Here is a 22,016-nt window from a genome sequence, read left to right on the forward strand (position 1 = left end):
AAAAACGTGACATCGTGTGTTTTAGCAAACACTGTTGACTCTACTGTACTTCACCAGTCCTTTCTTTCCCATCACTGCTCATTGTTTATTAATGTTTTTAAATTGCTCTTGTCTAATGAATGTGTGTTTTCTGCCAAATTCAGTCACTCCTGGCAAAACCCACTGTTCAAGATACCACAAACAACATCAAGGCCACCACAGGCTAATCCTAGAAAGAACTTATTGTTACAACCAAATCTCTCTTCATGTATTGGGTCCCATGACTGATGAGTGAACTAGTCCAATAAAATAGTACAATATTTAATGTTCGGAGATTCACTGTTTCAGAAGGAGCTAAGCTATCCAAGTAAGAGAGTGTTATTTTTTCAGTTTAATCAGCAGGATACTTTCTATTTTTTCAAAAATCTGTAGAAAGAAAAACTGAGGTTTGCTAAGCCCTAAAGGCTGGTTTTCTAAGCCTGAAGAAGTCCTCTTTTTGACAGTCTTCTTGTGAAGAATGTTACAAAGGAAACAACTCCCCCATCCCAAAACAACTTCCCCATCCCACTTTTTCCTGTTAGCCCTACCTTTACAAAAATTATTATTATTATTGTTTAGAAATTAACAAAATCCACCATGCTTTCACCCTCTCTCCACCTGCTTTCTAAAAATCCTTTCAATACAGAAAGCTAAAACCCAGAGTAAATTAGTTTGAGTAAAATGATTAAGATTTTAAACAAGTTCCATCCTGTAGTAAAGCAATAAAATGCACTGTGAGGAAACCTCAACAGGAGGCTACATGGATTCCCACCACCCAGGGTACAGGAGAAGCATTACTCTAAGAAAGGGTCATTGCCAAATGAACCACTCATTGGGACTCATTCTGGAAGAATTCTTGAAGCTGAATTTACACTAGTCTCAGAGGAAGATACACATTCCACTGTATTGGACAAAGTCATGGAAAACGAAAGCAGCAGACAAGACATTGCACAAATGGCTCCCAGATACTTCTGGAAGTAGCATCCTATAAATGTGTAATCAAACACATCAAACCCTGCAGTGTGTTTTAGACCTTGCCCATATCAGTAATCAAATCTCTGCTTCTCTTCTTCCAAAGATAAAGGAAAAGTACTTGCATATGAACTCAGTGAATGGAGTATAAAACTGCCTTAGGCTCTTTATGATATTATGTGGTTTCATTAAATAAGCACAACATAATCAAGACATCTGTTCTTATTTTACCAATCCCAATCTTTCTGCTTCCTCTAGGAAGCTGAATGTATTCTGGAGTTTAAATTATCAGCATGATTTTTTTTTCTTCAGATACATTTCCCATTGTACTGTGAAGATCTCTCAATGACAGCAGAAAGACTGACATACATTTTTCTTAGGCATAAGATTTCCACACAGGAATACTACAAAATCAGTTTTTACACAAGACATCAGGTGTCATTCAATCAATTCTAGTTTACTCAAACCAAGCCATGTTTTAGTAATTCTATTTTTTATCTGTCTTCCTGCAAAAATTGAGGCTTTTGCTGCCAACAGATCTTGTTAAATTCCATTCTCCAAAAGGTTATCAAGAAAAGAATCTGAAGCCATATTCAAGATCTCTATTAAATACAAATCAGAAAAATTGCTTCCTCTATTTATTATACCATTATATGCTACACCATTATAACATTTATTTTCCCCACTCCCACACAGCCACCCAGAAAGCTGTACCAAAGATTACCTCTAAAACACAACTTTCTGTCTTTAAGGACCAGTTTAAAAGTAATGTAGTATATATAACTAGAAATCTCAGAAGTAATTTAAATTGTGTGTCAAAGTACATAGACATAAAAACACACACAAAGCCCTAGTTTCCAAATGAAGTGTTCCTAAAGCCAATATAAAAAGCTATGCACATAGAGCATCAAATTGTTTTGTGAACTACAGTATCTAGTCCTGTCTTTAGCAAGATTACTCACCACAGAAGTACACAATTGCTATTTTAAAGTCATTTTGTTTAGAACACCTATGTCCCTATTATGTAGTTTCACCAGAAGAACACTCCAATCTATTCAAGATACAAAAACAAGATAAAATATCTGTACGACATTAGTAAGGAACTAAACTTACAATTTAATATCTAACCGTACTTCCCCTATACTAAGAGTGAATAGCACGACTGTCTTCAATAGGTAAAGATAGGATCCAGTCCTGATTCATACAAGTGCTATAGACAGAACAACCTTTCCAAAAAGCCATCATTATAAACCATGTATTCACAATGAAATATAGTCCCTACTGATGTTAACACGAGTATCCAGAAAATATTCAATGCTGTAGTCAAACAGCTGTTGTATTGCATAAGATTTACACTAGCAACAACAGTATTCCAGGTCAGAGATTCAAACTTTTCCATGCCATGACCTCGTGTTACACATCATCATGTTTTAGGGCCACCTGCGTAGTGTTTGGACCATCCTCCCTCTTACTTATCAAGAAAGGGAGGGTGGTTATGACCACTGGATTCAAAAAGCCACATTCTAGATTGTTATGCAATTTGCCAACTTTCCAAATGCAAGCTGTGATTTACAAACTTTTCTTCCCAATCTAAGATGCTCTAGAATAAAGCAACAAAGACAGTGGCACAACCCTTGAAAGAATACACTGTTAAGATATTAGTGCTCTGCTTTATTTGTGGTAATTGATTTATGTATAAGAATTAGGGGGCTGCATTCTATGTTCACTACACTCGCCTACCCCCCTTTCTCTGGCTGCTTTCGCTTCACTGAGAGAGTCTGTTGAAGCTGATGACATGATGACATCATTCTGTTGCTTGGCAGGAACATTCTGTCATCCAGCAGAAATTTTTTTTTATATATATATAGAGAGAGGTAACAATTTCATAAGAGTAAGGAACAAAAAAAAAAAGTACTAACCCAGGGCACAACAGAGCTGTCAACAAAACATTTGTCTTCCACTTTTCACCTCGAAATGCTGAGGAATAAGTAAAAATCATTACTACAGCTTCAAACATAACACTTTTTATAAATATTTTGCAGTATGACAGCAAGAAGTAGATCTAATATCGAGACATCAGCTCCAACTTGAATTAAATATAATGTCTGGTAATTCTGAATTTAATATACTGTACCATACGAAACATGCAATTATACTTACTCTTATACATTCTAGCAGATACGTAACCAGCAGGTGTTCCCAACAAAACCCACAGTACAACTGCACAGGTCATCAAAGCTCCTCGGTTGGCAGGAGAAAGAAAGCCAAGGCAAGCTAGAACTAAAGATGTAAAAAGAAAGACTAAGACATTTGTCAACATACACTATGTTTATAAAGTATAGCATATGCCACAACATACAGGTTTATCCATTTCACTGGCAGGGTATGCATACACACATATGCACGCAAACTGACTAGTTACAAGTGCACACATCTCTGGGCATAACTCTGAACCAAAAGCTTGTATATTTTCACCACATACTCAAAAGGCAAAGGTCCCTGTGGCTTAAAGACTTCAAGAAAGGCATACAGCTGAAGTCTTTGCTCCTCCAACACTATACCATGAAATTCCAGCTTGGAAAAATCAGCTTTCAAAAGCTTAAAGAAAGTATGATGATTCTGCAAGGCAGTACATTTATTGCATAGGCAATCAGAATTGTTTAATATCGGACATGAGAGTCATCCAAGAAAAGTAGGCCCAGAGTAATCAAAGGCAGTGATCTATGTTTAAAAAGGTAGTTATCAGAAGCATGAAGATAACAGGACTGAATCCTGAAGTAACTGATTCAGAAACTTCTAATTTCAGACAAAGGCTATCAGATCTACCATGACAGACAATGCTTATCCGCAGGAGCAAGGTGGACCATCTGGAAAATTAAATCTCTATTTTTTTAAAAGTAGGATCTTGAACAAACTGCAAGGACAACCTCAGAGATGAAAGGTAGTTCTTGAATTACACATTCTGCAACTAGTAGTATGTGAAACTGTAGTATTTGGAAACAGACTCCAAGAGCTGCCATGGATTTGGAAAGACCAATTTATGAAGACCTGAAGGCAAGTTACTATAATACTTACATGTAAACACATTAGGAACAGAGAAAAAGGATAGTGCACTATAACTCTGAAAAGCAATGCTCTGTGTGAAATCAATAAGGAGTCTGATTGCACTTTAAAGAGTAACATTTATTAGAATGTTAGAACATAAGCTTTTCAGAGCTACAACTCACTTGATGCTAAAGAGAAAAAGAAAAAAGAGGCTACAGAGATTGGACTTTTTCTGTCTTTCTTTTTCTCTTTAGCATCTGAGGAAGCGACTTGTATCTCACAAAAGCTTAAGCTCTAATATCCTAATAAATTTGTTAGTCTTTAAAGTGCCACTGGACTCCTTGTTTTTGCTGAAACAGACTAATTCAGCTACCCTCTGAAACCGACCTGTGTGAAACGTTTCTCAGCTACAAATGAAGTAAACTTAAATTAAAATTAATGGAGATTGCCTATCACCTAGAACTGGAAGGGACCTTGAAAGATCATTGAGTCCAGTCCCCTGCCTTCACAGCAGGACCAAGTACCATCCGTGACAAATTTTTGCCCCAAATCGCTACATGGCCTCCGCAAGGATTGAACTCACAACCCTGGGTCTAGGCAATATTACTGGAACATGATGAGTAAGTGTAGACTTCTAATATATTTTTTAAAAAATTTCAAAGCAGATATGGACTGAGACTTCTTTACTTTTATAGATTTAGATTGTGTGAATTAGCCCCTAAATAAGAGATGTTGCAATAATGATCACAACACTATTATTTCCACTCTATTCTGCACTGATTAGGCCTCAACTGGAGCACTGTATCCAGTTCTGGGCACCACATTTCAAGAAAGATGTGGAGAAATTAGAAAGGATCCAGAGAAGAGCAACAAACATGATTGAAGTGCAACAAACCTGATTAAACATGAGCTATGGAGGGAAGGATGAAGGAACTGGACTTGTTTAGTTTGGAAAAGACAGAGGGTACATGATAACGGTTTTCAGGTATATAAAGAGTGTCACAGGGAGGAGGGGGAAATTGTTCTCCTTGGCCTCTGATGATAGGACAAGAAGCAATGGGATTAAACTGCAGCAAGGGAGGGTTTAGGTTGGACATTAGGAAAAAATTCCTAACTATCACAGTGGTTAAGCACTGGAATAAATTGCCTAGGGAGGTTGTGGAATCTCCATCATTGGAGATATTTAAGAGCAGGTTGGACAGACATCTATCAGGGATGATCTAGAATCAGTGCTTGGTCCCGCCCTGAGGGCAGAGGACCTGACTTGATGATCTCTCGAGGTCCCTTCCAGTTCTATGATTATATGATTCGCAATAGTGTTATTGCAGTGACTTGGGTCATTATTATATGCAAATGTATTTTTCCTTTCTAACGGAAGGACATTGACATCAATAAACAGCTATGCCAGAAATTATTTCACGCTTCTTATAACTACACTAACACAGTGTAAGTATGCAATTTTAATAAACCTAATGTTACTTACAAAGAGTAATAAAGGTCATAATGAAAATTTGTGTTCCTTGACCCAAAAAGACAGATAACAGCATTCCTTTCCTTGGAGGTCTAAATACATCTCCATGAACCAACTTCCAACCAAATTCTTCCTGTGCATCCTCCTATAAAACAGCAATATCTTTATCAAACATACATAATTCAGCAATGAATTAATATAAACAAGATGTGAAACATGCTTTCAAAGACTGGAACCAAACTGACAGTTAACCAAAATCAGATTAATTGTATGGATTCATCACTCATTGATTTTACAATCCTCTGGTTTATTAGAAGAAAAAGGCAAGATTTATCATGAAAATATTTGCCTTTGAGAGTGATAGATAAACAATGTAATTAGAATTGATACTCATAAGGTCAAGGTAAATGTAAAGCAAAACAAAGCATTCCATTTAATTGAACTTGGAATATAGCATTTCACTTTTGTTTAAATATTTGACTCTTTTGCTTGTTTCAAAGCAGGTCAGTCTCAGTAACAAATAATGAAGTTTATTTGCTTTATTTTTTATAAGCAAATTTGGGCTCCTTCTGCTCCAAATATCTTCCCTGCTAATTCCCAAGCTGAGACCATAGTGTTCTTCACCATGTTGCTGTTATGTTGTTAAATAATCTAATGTCTGAATTTTAGGGAGGGAGTATTGGAGGAAATAAGTAGCATTTAACTCTGAGAAACAGGTGACTTCTAGCAAACTTAGCCCACACTAAAATACCTGTGTCTCATTCAGTCAAAAAGTGCAGGGATCCCTATACATCACCCAGTCTAACTGTAATCAGTAAATATTTCACTGGCGTGTTCAGTACCAAAATTAAACATTCAGAAAAGAGGAGAGGGAAGGGAAGGGAAGTGAAACTAGGTGACAACGCAGAGCAGCTCAGCTAGTAACAAAGACATCACTTCATTTCTTTGGGAACATTTTAATCATCTCCCGAGTGTGAGGAACTTTGTATCTTCCTTGTTGATAAAATTGCAAGGTGGGGATATACTGGAAGTGGGATTTTTCTTTTTTTAATGGGTTTAGAAAACAGTTTTACAGCAAGTGTCATGTCAGCAGGGAAACAGAAACCATAGATCCAGGGTTAGCTAACAGAACGTGATTATTAAAAACAATAGTCCTATGGAAGCTTAGAGACTAAACATGGTGAGCTTTCGTGGGGAAAACCCACTTCATCAGATGATTTTTGTGTGTGTAACATACAGAAGAAAATTGACCCAGGCTCTGAGTCTTGGGGTCACAGGTTTTATTATTACATAGGCAGATTTACCCTAAGAGAAATACTGTAGACCTACACTACATATAAGATGGTTCAACTATTGTTTTCAGTGCAAATCCACTAAAATGGGAGTTGCATCTGCTTATGCCAGAACTAACCCTGATCTCACCATCTAAATGAAACCAGTTAGATCACCATGGATACAAATTTGATGTCCTTCTACAAACTCGGTATTTCAACCTGTAAAACCAGTAAGCTTGAAATATGCAATGTTTAGAACTTAAAATAGGAGTGGGCAACAAGACAGCAGCGGCTCATCAGGGTTATTCCCTGGTGGGCCAACTCTGCTATGTTTACCTGCACCAGCAGACCATCAGCGGCTAACTCTGGCTAACCAGATCTGGCCCACTTGCCAGTGTTTGCCCACGGCTGCCTTAAAACAAAAAGGCTTACATCTACAACTGACCATTACTAGAAAACAATTCTCTAAATGACAGTTTTCTATCCATTAACCTCATGCTTTAGATTTAAGGTGTAGAAATCCTTTCACCATCCAGTGCACAAACCAAATACATTTGTTAATAAAATATTTCATTGAGATTACAAGAGGCTTCAGAGCGTGTGTTTATTTGCAATTTTTTAAAAGAACACTGTTAGATAAAATTCACTCCAAGTTGCTAAATTTAATCAGTTAGAGAAGCAGAATGATTTTGGTTTTTACCATTACAGGCAGTCCCTGGGTTACGTACAAAATAGGGACTGTAGGTTTGTTCTTAAGTTGAATTTGTATGTAAGTCGGAACTGGCGTCCAGATTCAGCCGCTGCTGAAACTGATCAGCGGCTGATTCCAGGAACCCCAGGGCAGAGCTGCTCTGCCCTGGGCTTCCTGGAATCAGCCGCTGATCAGTTTCAGCAGCGGCTGAATCTGGACACCTGGGACAGAGCAGCTGGGGCGCTGCCGGGTTGGTCCTGCAGCGCCGCTCCTCAGGGCTACTGGACCAACCCAGCAGCACCCCAGCTGCTCTGCCCCAGGCGTCCCCAAGTCAGCCACTGCTGAAACTGACCAGCGGCTGATTCCAGGAACCCCAGGGCAGAGCTGCTCTGCCCTGGGCTTCCTGGAATCAGCCGCTGATCAGTTTCAGCAGCGGCTGAATCTGGACACCTGGGACAGAGCAGCTGGGGCGCTGCCGGGTTGGTCCTGCAGCGCCGCTCCTCAGGGCTACTGGACCAACCCAGCAGCACCCCAGCTGCTCTGCCCCAGGCGTCCCCAAGTCAGCCACTGCTGAAACTGACCAGCGGCTGACTACAGGGGCTTTTCTCGCCGCGGAGGACGTGGGCGGCAGGACCACCCAGATGCACCGTGGTCCTGCCGCTCGCGTCCTCTGCGGCGAGAAAAGCTGCTCCGCGTCTCCCTGGTCTGCTGGGGGAGAGCCCCCAGCAGACCAGGGAGACGCGGAGCGGCTTTTCTCGCCGCGGCTTTGCTCCGTGTCTCCAGCAGACCAGGGAGACGCGGAGCAGCTTTTCTCGCCGCAGAGGATGCAGGTGGCGGGACCGCGGCGCGTCTGGGCGGTCCCACCACCCGCGTCCTCCGTGGCGAGAAAAGCCCCGTTCGTATGTAGGGATCCGACATAAGTCGGATCCACGTAAGTCGGGGACTGCCTGTACAATGGATTCACGGAAACCTATATACTGCTTGTGTTTGTAACCATCACTTGATGTATTACAAATTTGCTAGTGTCCCTTACACGGCATCCAATTATGTGCAGTGGTACTTCATCTTAAATTTTAATGTATCTAAATAGTATCCACCTCACCTTTGCTTATTCTTAAAGTTCGTCTATCCACATTAAAAGTTTATCATACCAATGTGGGAAACTGAACCTCTCAATCATACCTACACCAAATACTCCCTTCTTTGCAGAAGCTGAAATTTTTGTAAGGCCATTTATTACTCTCAAAGAGCTAATATGTCTACATAAAGACTTTTGCTTTAGTACTTATTCTGACCCCCCAGATTGTGTTCAAAACTGTCATTAATATTTTTTTCTTTCTAGAAAATGAGATCTAAAACCCATAAGAGTTCTACTTACAGAAGAGTCAATCTGGTTGTATCTTGCAATATCTTTATGAAGAGTCCTCAATATGATCATAGCCACCATGCCAGATAAGAAGAGAACAATTACGAGGGAATTCATTATACTGTAGATGAAGAAAAATACAACGTTTCTATACACTTTTTCAGACTTCAATAGATGTACTGCAATAATCATAATATGTGCACATCTGAAGTCTGAAACATTAGCTATCAAGGTTGTGCGTAAGTTGCTCTACCAGCTATTTTAATTTTAATGTTTTCCTATACCGAAAAAATACCACACACAACTATGCAACAGAAAAGCTCCTGAAAAGCCATTCTACCAAAGAGCAGAGTAGGCTAGAGAATCTCAAGCCAAATGATTTTTGTCAAATAGATTCTATATGAAATACAATTCCATTGAACAAATCAATTACATATGAAATATCAGATTTCAAGTACAGTATATTATGCTATTTTAGCAGTATGCACACTACAGCATAGCATTTTTCTCTGTATTGTAAAAATTATATCTTAATCCATAAACAGCAGTTCTTTTGGTACATTCTTTAGCATTAAAAAACCTCACAGTTTTTGTATTTAAAAGCAGCAGCTAATATTAAAAACAAAGCTTGTACAGATAACCTTTACTTGGTAATCAAAGCAAGCTAGAAGGTCATGGTAAGAAAACTGATGGGCAGTGACTTTTCAAAAGTTCTACGGAACAAGGTGATAAAGCAAACTCCATGCTTTTTCTTTGTCTTTGAATTATAATGGCACATTCCTTTGGTGAAATACCATACTATAGTTGCTCCCAAGAGATCCAAAACTGATAAAAGTTACTTCATATATTGAAACAAGGACGTTCATTTGCTTGGGAACTAACAGACTTCATTTTACATGTAAGACTTATATTTCCTGAAAGCTGTACTTCGCTAGAAGATTATTCTCTCCATAAATTAAAAATTTTACCTAAACCACTGAATGTTGGTATGTGGCATAGACTCCAAAATGTAGTCCCATCTGGAAGCCCACTTGACATCATTTTCCTACAGACAAGATGAAACAAAATGATTAAACAAATGGCCTTGAAGGAGTAAAGGTTCTAATGTCATTTACTAAAGTTAGTGAATATGAATAACCTACTTGAATCCAAAATTCAATTTAGATACAGGGTTTTTCCCTTTAATCTCTTCTATTTAATGCTATATTCTATGGCTTTGTGCTTCTCTGTAACTTACTGTATAATGCCCACTGCCTGCAATTTTTGTATTACCTAATGTAGTGTTTTAGGGCACAATTTATATTGTGCAATGTTTTTCAGAGTAAAAATTAATTTGGATGAAGAGGTGAATTCATCAATCTACTCCCTGGAGTTATCATCCCACAATTTGGCTGACAGATCACATGATTCATGGGATCAGATTTTCATAACTGAGTGTGCAATTTACTATGTTAGCGTCCAATTGAAATGTGTATGAGCTGCATGCAAATATCAAGTGCACACGTGTATATTTGTAGACTTTCACAGGTCTGAAAGTCCAGCCCTTCAAAATGGGTCAAGATGTAAGTCTATCATGGTCTCATTACCAAAAGACAGTCGATTTCTTTCCCTTCAGCATGCAGACAACAAGATTAGATTGACAAAACAGTGGCTAAACTCAAAAATTTCAGGCACAATAAACAGTAATGAACTTTAAGTCAGTTTCTTAACCAGTCATAAATAAAGACACTATTGGCTTTTTACTGGGTTAATTTAAATTTTCAAAAATTAACAGCCTTTTTTTCCCTTCAAAAAATGCATTCTAACTATACCTAAAGTAAAGCTTAAGACAACAAACTGCAGGTAGTTAATTTTAAGTGTACTGGATATTTAAGATGTAAATAGTGACATCTGCTGGAAATGTCTGAACTGGCAGGAATTAGCTGAGGATTTTGTACTTTACTGAGCAAAGTTGACATTACAATTACAATTTGTGTTCCAGTCTATTAATGTGTTTAAGTCAAAAGGTTCATCAGTGTAGTAAAAAATCAGCAAGTCTAAGCATGATTAGATAGTTCAAGGGAAAGGAGCAAAGCTCTGTATTCTATTATCTCAAGGTCTCAGGGTCAAATCAATTTCAGATGGGTGGAAAGTGAAAGCTATTATCATGAGACAACGGTATGGCTGCCTCCATACAATGAACTAATGCTCTCAGTCCAATTCCTAGTGGACAGGTGTCTTGCATCATAAAAACAAATAATAACTGACCACTTTTTAGGACAGGCTGAACAGAGGCTCCAGTTTTTGAAGCAACAAGAAAACTGACCCATCCTCACACCCATGAGAGGTTACTTTTCAGATCAAAATAAAAGCACATTCACAGCTACTTACTGCCTCAGATATATAGGTGAAATAAAGACCGTTTTCAAAACCACCTAACAAGTAGTAAATTTAATGCTTGCAAGTGTCTGGATAAAATTATAACTAAGGCACTTTCAAATCAGATGGAGAACAAGAACTAAAAAAAAATGCTCACTATAAACTAATTCATTAAAACTAGGAAAATTATAAAATAAAAGCCTCCAAGAAATGTTATATACAAATATATTCTCTCCAATATGAGGCTTGCTTAAATCATTGATCTATTGTGAATAGTGACTGTGTAGAAGAGTTACATGAATCAATAACTCTGATCGCTGTGTTTAGAGCCGGATTTGACAACTTCAATGCCAGATCTAAATTTTACTTAATTGTATCCCTGTTAACTGTGAAGAGCCAATAAAGCTACTGAAGAGTTATCTGTTTTCCATAACCTTCTTACCTATCAACAAGACAGGTAAAGTTCCAGCTGCGGATTAAAATTTGAGAACAGCTGAATTGCTCTGGTGTAACTGAAAGAATAACTTAACCTGTAATATTTTAATTACTTATAATGCACAACAAAAGAAAAACCCTGCTTAGCTTTCAAACTCAGGGCTGGTAGCCCTCTTTTTGTTTCTGGAAGTCACTTTTCACAGTGCTCTCTAACTGCATTCTGAACTTTGAGACTGGCTGTTTAATATTTTTAACTACAAAACAGTTTACATTCCTAAATTGTTCCTCAGACACTTTAATACAATAATTCCTCATTTAACACATGCCCGCTTAACACGTTTTCGCTATAGCATGATTTTTTTTTTTTTAGGGAATGTTTTTTGGATTACATGACCGTCCCCGGAATAACACGATTTCCCCAACTGGCCCGTTGCTGGCAGCTGTGAGGGGCTTCCCCTGCCTCCCTGCAAAGCGGTGGAAGGTTCACTGCGCCGTTCCGCAGCGACCCCTCCTTGCCGGACAAAGTGCGGGTCCCGGCAGACCCATCACAGGGGCATACTCCCTACCCAATCCGCCTCTCCTCCCCTCCCCCAGAACCAAACACTTCCCCTCCCTGCTGTAACCCAGTCCCCCTTTCTCCTCCAACCTTATGTCCTGGTCCCAACAGACACCACCGCTTGAAACGCAACCCCCACCTTTTCCATTACTTTCAATGGGAAAATTGACCCCACAACACATTTTCACAAGGAATTACTGTATTCATAAAACTCAACTAAAACAGTGGAAACAATTATACTCAACAAACTGTCAGAAAGAACCTGGATCCAAACAATTTAGGAGATGTGTTACCAAAATAAATACATTTTTATATTTATACACACATACATTCATACACACACACACACACACACACACACACACACACACACCCCACACTTACTTGAAATTTCACAGAATAAGTGTAGATCAAATCCAGTTTGTCTGTGAATTTACCAGGTATCTCCATAGGGGGACCTCCACAATTTAAATGGTTTTTATCTGTATGTTTGTAACTAGCAAGACAGAAATTTTAAATAAGGTTCATAACTGCTGGATTGGGTAGAGAACATCACAATTATTTAAAAGTAATTAAGACTAATATGTGAAATATTTGGCTACCTAACTTTCTGTATCTTTTCCCACCAATTTCAAATTTATTGAGAACAAAGCTTTCTGTTCCCCACAGATTTCACCTTTAAACATGTGAAAGGTTTGTTTTAAAGCTTTAGAAAATTAGAGTAAACATGGTTCAGCCATTTCTGATTAGGAAGGGAATAAGAAAGCACATCTCCTCATTATTCAACATTCTTGCTACAGCACTATAGCCAAAACTGATGTGAAGAAAAAGCTGAAATAAACTAGAGAAACTGCCTTCATTGAATAGTGGTCTTTGAGAGTTCTAAGAAGTCAGTTTTATTACCACTAAACATAATAATGGCCATAAAAGATCAGAACAATGGTTCATCTAGCCTACTATCCTGTCTTCGAACAACGGCCAATAGCAGAGACTTCAAAGAAAATGAACAGAACAGGAAAATCATCAAGTGATCTTTATCATCCAGTCCCATGATCTGGCAAGTCAGAGGCTTAGGGACAACAAAACCATGAGGTTGCATCCCAGACCATCTTGGATAATAGCTACTGATGGACCTAACCTCCATGAACTTACCTACACTCTTTTTTGGAGACAGTTATAGTTTTGACTTTCCAAAACATCCCAAAGCAAGGAGTTCCACAGAGTGACTGTGTGTTGTATGACTTTTGTTTTAAACCAGCTGCCTATTAATTTAATTGCATACCCCAGGTCTTGAGTTCCACGAAGGGGTAAATAACACTTCCTTATACACTGTCTCCACACCATTGATTTTTACTTTCAAAAAAGTGAAGTCAAGAAGATACATCAATTTATTGTGCTTAATAATAATCTACAAACCACAGAGAGTTTCTTTAGAAAGACTGAAATTGGCTTAGTAATTTCTAGTTTCGCTAAGCATGGCAGAAGACACCGCAGTGTATTAAAATGACAAGTACTTGTACTTACCTTTTTGGATCCAGTTTTGCCATTACCAGTCTTGCTCCAGGCCAGCTTTCATCTTTCCCACTATGGTACATGATTGTAATGTCAACATGGTTGAAGAGGTAGAAAGTGTCCCTCTTGTGAAACTGAGACTGCAAAATATTACATGTTTGAACAATTCTTCCAGGAGACAGGTAATGCTACCATCAAAAGGACTTGTCTTCACTACATGGTAGATTGATGCTGCAGCAACAGATCCACCAGAGGTCAATTTTTCACATCTACTTAGATGCGATAAATCGACCTCTGAGCACTCTCCCATCAACTCCAATACTGCACCAAATGAGACGAGTAGCCGGAGTCGAAAAGAGAGCAGCCCCCACCAACCTTACTGCATGTAAGACAGTACAGCACGTACACTGATTCAGCTACACTTTTTCTGTAGCTGAAGTTGCATAGGTTAGATTGACCTGGGCGTGAGGGGAGGGAGGGCAATGTAGTGTAGACTATACCAAAGACCCAAGCAATCCAAAATAAAGGAATACTGGGGAGAGGGGAAATACTCCTCATTCCTTGACCTCTTGTATTTGTATATTCTCAAAACCAACATTGAAAGGATAACAAATCTACCAACACACAAAAAATAAAGGTAAAGAATAAATCTTGCATTCCACAAAATGCAAATGTCTAAATCAGCCTTGATAGGTCATCATAAGAAGCTCCAGTATAGATACAAAAAAGTCTACTCGCTTTTTATCATCTCTATGTAAACCACTTTATTAACCCTTGTGGCTAGAGCAGAAGTCCCCAAACTATGGGGTTTGCTCCCTAGGGGAGGGACACAGGAATTTCGTGGGAGGGGGAAAACAATGGGGCCCATGCCAGCCCCCATAAGGGATGGGGAGGGAATGCCATCCAACCCCTTTCCCCATTCCCACTCTGATCCCATCCGCAGCCACATCCAGCTACTTCCCAGGCTTCCAGCCCCACTCTGGGCCCCATCTTCAGCTTTGGCAGAGCTCCGCACCTTGCCACAGGTCTAGCTGTTGGTTTCCACCCCAGTGTGGCTACAGCTCCAATCCTGTCCCTAGCCTCTGTCCCTAGACCCACCCTCAGCTGTGATTCTAGCCTCAGCCCCCAAGCCTGAACCACAGCCCTATTCCCAGCCCCGGAGTGGTGCAGACAGGAGTCAGAACGAATCACAACCCTGAAAAGTTTGGGAACCACTGGACTAGAACCCAGAGATGTGAGTCTGCTACTGTTTCTGAGCTAACACTTGTGGTTCTTTAGCTGAACAGTAGCAGCTCATTATTTTAGATCTAGGATTGAATTCCCTCAAATGACCAATCCAGAGGTGATGTTAAGTTTACACTAGCAAACTTTCTGACCATAAGTCACTGTTGATGCACTTCCACTGGCAATAGCAATGATGGAAGCTGCAGTGCATATCAAAACAGCTAATTTTGTGGCCATAGTTAGCCTTCAGTAATAACAACTGAGTTTATGTTTTTTAAAAACCCACACAGAGTAGGGATGTAAAGTTCCATTTAATTGGTTAACGGACTAAAGGAGGGAAGGGGAGGGGGAGAGGGCCACTCCAGCCTAGCTAAGAGCAGCCCACCCCACTGCAGGCAGGGGCTGCACTGGCTGGCCTGCTCCAGTCCCTCCCTGTGGCGGGAAAAAGCACCCCGCAGGAAGCAGGGGAATCTGCTAGAGCTTCCACCGTTAACCTTAGCCGGTAAGCCTCACCCATTGGGGGTGAGGCTTACTGGTTAAACATTCACATCCCTAATACTGAGCCCTCTATTCTATAGCTTCCCTCCCATTATTTCTATTGCTCCTGAAGTTGCAATGGTGATAAACGACAGCAGTGAACTCTACATAGCTAAGGGTACATCTAGACTGCAGTGCTATTTCAGGATACCACAACTATCCTGAAATAGCAACGCTGCGCCTTTAAATGCACTCGCTAGTTCCCAAAATATAGTGGGCGCACTATTCCGACATCCTTGTAACTCTCGTTCTACGTTCTACACAGCGTCAAATTTCAAAATAAGCTCTTTCGACCTAGACTTGGAATAAGCTACGCAATTTACATAGTGCAAATTGAATAGCTTATTCCAACAGAAAGGTGCTGTCTAGACACACCCATATATGTCTGACTGAACCTCTCTCTCTCCTATCCCACAATTTTTTCCCAAAAGAGGTTTGTTTGCTAATAGCTAATCCCACAAAGTGTCAGTGAAAACAGTTAGCATCAGTTTCAAAATGCCATCAGAAAACACTTCAACCTCACTCCAATCCCCTGCCCAGCATTTCAATTATATTTTTCTTCCGAATGATGGGGTTTGCACTCAGAAATATTACAGTTTTCAGATAAAAATGCCCTCTTTCCCGCAAACTTTGCTGCACAGCTTTATCTGTCTTTGTCTTGAAAAAACTTGGATCAGGATTCTTCCAGGATTCCAAACAAAGTAACATTGGGGAGTAGGCACAACTGATGGGTGTTCTGCAGGGTGTACTCCAGGTGGCAGAGAAGTGTGACCCTAGGGATTACTGGACTGGAGAACCAAAGATCTACTTCAAGATGCAGAATACTGCTGTGACGGAAGATCACTATACTGCTACAGAGACTCCAAGACAGACCAACAAGCCCACCGCGCCCTTGCCGGCTCTGCAGAAATTTTTAGCCACTGCTCTTGCATCTGCTTGCCCATCAAACAAACCAGTGGGAAATGACTTCTGAGAAACCCCTCAGCACTTCCAGAATGACAAAGATCAGCAGAAAAATCAGCACTTGGCTGAAGAATACCCCCAGAGATGCTGCTGCAGGAAGATCTTGAGCCTCAAGGACAGCCCTTCAGGATCTCAGAGCCAGAAGAAACATCTCGCCTGCTCTTCAGGAGAAGGCTGAGCTGAGGGGAGCCTCTTCCATGGTCCAGGACCCTGATGCTGCATGTCGCCTTGCTGGACCCAAATGCTGCTCTGAACAAGGCTGCCTCTTCCACAGCCTAGGACCCAGATACTGCCCATGTCGCCCTGCTACTTGGAAGAAGCTGCCCGGGAACCTGCGCCACAGCCTGGGATCGCCAAAAAACCCACACCAGATCCTGCTGTGGGGAGGATCAATGCACTATTGCAAGGTAATTACATCACTAGATGGCTCAGCAACCTCATACAGACCATCCAGCACAACACCAAGATGAGATGCATCAGTGTCCCGCCCTCTCCTCCCCATATGTAATCTCATGCTGCCCTGCAATTGGAGCAGCCGGCACCTGCCTCACAGGCCATTCAGCAAGGCCCAGCTGATGGAGGAGCCACCCGCAGCCCCAGATCCCACAGTAGGATCTCACCCCTGGGAGATCCAGTACTATCTCCAAGGTCACTCAGCAAGTTCCTGACCACAGAAGTTCTTGTGCTCCACCAAAGACCCCCCTACAGCTGGAAACAGTTCACAAGAGAATCAGCACCAGCCCCAGAATTTCCAAGCATGACTACATCCCTACAAAATCCAGCACCGATGCTTCCAGCACCTCCTTCCCTCCTGAAAGAGGCAGAAACACCAAGAGAATTCCCTTCATCTCACCAGGGATCCCCCTCAAGATCTGCCTGCACACTGCTCTCATCTTCAGGAGGTAATAAGGCAGCAGGTTATAAACTTAGAAGCTTCTCAGCCCAAGTCTGTGGAGATGGGGCAGCCGGAGGAACAGTAGCCAGGGGTGGGGGCCACCACACAGTGGCAAACGGTTTGGATGGAAGAGCTAGTGAAGACAGATAATGGTAACACCCTTATGGACAGCTGGCTGTGGAACTGTCTGCAGAAATTGCATCCAGGAGGAAGGACTCCCAGGAGGACATGCAGACCGCTTGCAGATTCCCCACACCAAGCCATAACAACACTGCCAGAAAAGGCAAGAAAAGGAATGCCAGCCGCCACTATAAACCAGCAGCTGCATCCCATAGCCAGAAACTCTACAAGATGAACTGCCAGGAAGGAATGAGACAAATCCTCGACAGGCCCTCACCTAGGCTACGGCTACACTGCCTTTTTTTGCAGAAGAGGAATATGCAAATCGTGCTCATATCTGCATATCTTCCACAAAAAGAATCAGAAGAGGATATGCAAATATGAGCCCAATTTGCATATCCTCTTCCACAAAAACAGCCCTGTAGCCATATATCTATTGTGTGATCCCAACTGAGTGGCTCTTCTCTTACTTCAAGGATGCGTTCGACCATGAGGCCCGGAAAGACATACAGCATCCGAAGTGCTCTCCCCCACTGCCACTGATCAGTTACTTAGAGGACCTGGAACAGAACTTGACTCCGCAGTGTCGTGTAGCAGGTCCTTTTGACCACGGCCTCACGCGTATTGCCCACACTGCCACACTAAAGCCCCTCACAAGAAAAACACAGGCCGCTGAGCTGGATCCAGAGACAGAGCTTGAAGTCCCTCGGGGGCCCAGCACAGTTCTCAGTAAACGGAACTTAACTTGGCAAGCACCTGGGCCAAAAAGGTAAGAGCAGGGACATAACTTTAGTATATGGGACAGCTTAACGAGCACTAAAAAAAAAAAAAAAAGGTCAAGATAGGAATAAGATAAATGAGCTGTCATATACATCAGTTAACAAGCACCTGGAGCAGGGAAACAAAAAACATAGCTAGCTTTGACACGTGCCAGTCATGTCTGCATCAGGCACTGACCACAATGCCCTAAGGCAGATGTCATGTCACAAGGAAGGAACCCTAATATGGTACCGGAAATCAAATAACCCTAATCTGGTACTGGTTGTCAAAATTATAGTATAAAGCACCCTGAGCCCTAAGGTCGGGGAGGTTCCGTATCAAAATAGAAGGCACGTACTGTCCAGCCTGGCTGTGAGGTTGATCACCGAAGGCCGCCTCCCACCCACTGAATCACGAAAGGGTGTACGAATCCGGAGCATGATAGGCATTGTTTTTTGTCTGTGTATCGTAATTGTCACTGGGTTTGTAAGTATTGCAGAGTATTACTCCATGAGGAGTAACGGTAGCTCGGAATAGGAAGCCTAATCCGAACTACCTAGTTCGAGCCGCGTGTAGCCGCGGGCATGGAGTCCGAACTAGCGGACATTTAAAAATGGCGGCGCCTGGCAACATGCAAATGAAGCCCGGGAAATTCAAATCCCGGGCTTCATTTGCAACTCCGGTTGCCTACATTAACCACCCTAGTTCGAACTAGGGTGGTAGTGTAGACATACCCTTATTTATCAGCTTAGCAATAGTTAGTTGTATTGTATTAGCCATATTGTATAATGGTACCACACCTAGGTCTAAGTAAGAACTAGGGGTATGTCTACCCTACAAAGTTAGTTCGAACTAACTTTAATAGGCGCTACACTAGCGCTCCGCTAGTTCGAATTTAATTCGAACTAGCGGAGCGCTTAGTTCGAACTAGGTAAACCTCATTTTACGAGGATTAAGCCTAGTTCGAACTAGCTAGTTCGAATTAAGGGCCGTGTAGACCCTTAATTCGAACTAGTGGGAGGCTAAGGCTTCCCAGGTTTCCCTGGTGGCCACTCTGGCCAACACCAGGGAAACTCTATGCCCCCCTCTCGGCCCCGGACCCCTTAAAGGGGCACGGACTGGCTACGGTACCCGTGCCAGGTGCACGCCTGCCAGCACCCAGCCAGCAGACCTTGCACCTGGCACGGATCGAGCCACCCACCCGATGCCCCCCAGCCCTTCCCCTCTTCCCGGGAACAGGCTGGCGGCTCCCGGGAGCTTGCCCGGGACCGCAAGAGGCGGGCACCCGCCTGGGCTAGTGCGGACATCATGGACCTTGTCCACGATCTCCGCATTAGGCACAGGAAAGTGGCCGGCTCGGGCAGGAGAGCTGCCAGCCTGGCCACCCAGAAGCAGGTGTGCATGAAAATCAAGGGGGTCCATTGAGACCCCCGACCCTGAGCCCTGAGCTTACAATGGCCGTACTGGGTCAGACCAAAGGTCCATCTAGCCCAGTAGCCTGTCTGCCGACATCGGCCAACCCTAGGGACCCTGGAGGGGATGGACCGAAGACAGTGACCAAGCCATTTGTCTCGTGCCATCCCTCTCCAGCCTTCCACAAACTTTGGGCAGGGACACCACTCCTACCCCCTGGCTAATACCACTCCATGACTTGATCTCACTTCCCTTTAAACTCTGTTCTAGTTCTAGCCTTCACAGCCTCCTGCAGCAATGAGTTCCACAGGTTGACTCTTTGCTTTGTGAAGAACAACTTTATGTTACTAGTTTGAAGCCTGCTACCCATTCCTTTCCTTTGGTGTCCTCTAGTCCTTCTTTATGGGAACTAATGAAGAACTTTTCTTTATGCACCCTCTCCACCCAACTCCTGCTTTTAGAGACCTCTATCCTGTCCCCCCTCCGTCTCCTCTTTTCTAAGCTGAGAAGTCCCAGTCTCTTTAGCCTCTCTTCATATGGGACCTGTTCCCAACCCCTGATCATTTTAGTTGCCCTCCCCTCTCCCAGCCTCTCTCTTCTCCTCTCCCACCTCCTTTTCCCAGTCTCCCCCAGTTTTGTTCAATAAAGACAGATTCCATTTTTGAACACAATTGTCCTTTATTTTGTACATCAAGAAAAGGGGCTAGGGAAGGGTAAGTGGAAGGAGGTGAGGGAGGAATGGGGCACGAGCCCCAGATGGGGAGGACTGGGCTGGCTCTGTGGGCTTCTGGGGGTGGAAGCTCTCCTGCAGCCCCCCAATTGCCCCGTCTCCCCAAATGGCAGCCTGCGGCAAGTGCAGCCGGTCTGATGGCCGAGTGCTGTGATGTGCCCAGTGTGGGCACTCCGGGCACTCCAAGCCAGGACTGGTTTTCAAGCGGGGCACCCCTGAGAACTGTCTGTCCGGGGTGGGGGTCGGGTCCCTTTAAGCACAGCCCTTGGCTAGCCTGAGACAGCATCTCCACGCTCTAAGTCCTCCTCTGATGCCCTGCCGGCACTACTTCCGGCCATCCTTAAGCCCTGTTCAGGGTCCACTTAATGTGGACATGCTAGTTCGAATTGACAAAACGCTAATTCGAACTAGTTTTTAGTTCTAGACGCGTTAACTAATTCGAACTAAGTTAGTTCAAATTAGCGCTGTAGTGTAGACATACCCTTGGAGTAGAATTGAGGGGTTGTTAAATGAATAGGCAAAATATCTTTAATGTATGTTTTATTTGCATGCTACGTTGTCTTAAATCAAAGACATAATATAATCAGATTGTAGTCAAAGTTTGTAATTGGTTAAGTACATTTAAGTCTCAGGCTTTCCTCCTTCGCAGCCCCAGTCCCTTGCCACAAAAAGCCACCCCTAGACAGTCTTTTGAACCTCTGGTTCATCACACAGGAGATAGAATCATAGAACCATAGAGCTGGAGGAGACCACAGAAGGTCATCAAATCCAGCCCTCTGCTCTAGGCAGGACCAATCCCAACTAAATCAACCCAGCCAGGGCTTTGTCAAGCCGAGACTTAAACACTTCTAGGGATGGAAACTCCACTACTTCCCTAGCTAACCCATTCCAGCGCTTCACCACTCTTCTAATGAAATAATTTTTCCTAATATCCAACCTGGACCTCTCACACCACAACTTGAGACCACTGCTCCTTGTTCTGCCATCTGTCACTACTGAGAACAGCCTCTCTTCATCCTCTTTGGAAGCTCCCTTCAGGAAGTTGAAGGCTGCTATCAAATCCCTCCTCACTCTTCGCTTCTGCAGACTAAATAGACTCAACTCCCTCAGCCTCTCCTCATAGGTCATATGCTCCAGCCCCCTAATCATTTTGGTTGCCCTCCGCTGGACCCTCTCCAATGCTTCCGCATCCTTTTTGTAGTGGGGGGCCCAGAACTGGACACAATACTCCAGAGCCGAACAAAGGGGAATGATGACATCTCTGGATCTGCTGGCAATGCTCCTCCCAATGCACCCTAATATGCCATTAGCCTTCTTGGCTACAAGGGCACACTGTTGACTCATATCCAGCTTCTCTTCCACTGTAACCCACAGGTCCTTTTCTGCAGAACTACTACTTAGCTGGTTGGTCCCCAGCTTGTAACAATGCTTGGGATTCTTCTGTCCCAAGTGCAGGACTCTGCACTTGTCCTTGTTGAACCTCATCAGATTTCTTGTGGCCCAATCCTCCAATTTGTCTAAGTCACTCTAGACCCTATCTCTGCTCTCAAGCGTACCTACCTCTCCCCCTAGCTTAGTGTCATCTGCAAACTTGATGACGAGGAACAATAACACTGTGCTCAGAAAAGTCGGCAACCATTACCATCTTCTGAAGGAATGAGACCACAGTTGCCTGTG

The 22,016-nt window shown here is 42.5% G+C and overlaps 1 protein-coding gene across 1 annotated transcript in view; it reads right to left on the bottom strand.

Moving 5' to 3' along the window:
- Positions 1 to 22,016, bottom strand: part of LOC102447802 (transmembrane 9 superfamily member 2-like) — a 53,595-nt gene that overhangs the window by 22,966 nt on the left and 8,613 nt on the right. The window contains exons 6-12 of the mRNA XM_075941047.2: positions 13,711 to 13,838; positions 12,571 to 12,682; positions 9,806 to 9,882; positions 8,850 to 8,958; positions 5,519 to 5,651; positions 3,151 to 3,270; positions 2,910 to 2,967 (exon numbers count right to left, since the gene is read on the bottom strand). Coding sequence (XP_075797162.1) covers positions 2,910 to 2,967; positions 3,151 to 3,270; positions 5,519 to 5,651; positions 8,850 to 8,958; positions 9,806 to 9,882; positions 12,571 to 12,682; positions 13,711 to 13,838 — 737 coding nt within the window. The remainder of the gene's footprint in view (positions 1 to 2,909; positions 2,968 to 3,150; positions 3,271 to 5,518; positions 5,652 to 8,849; positions 8,959 to 9,805; positions 9,883 to 12,570; positions 12,683 to 13,710; positions 13,839 to 22,016) is intronic.

The sequence above is a fragment of the Pelodiscus sinensis genome, chromosome 13 (genome assembly GCF_052426305.1).
Source record: "Pelodiscus sinensis isolate ZL-2025 chromosome 13, ASM5242630v1, whole genome shotgun sequence".
NCBI lineage: Eukaryota > Metazoa > Chordata > Testudines > Trionychidae > Pelodiscus > Pelodiscus sinensis.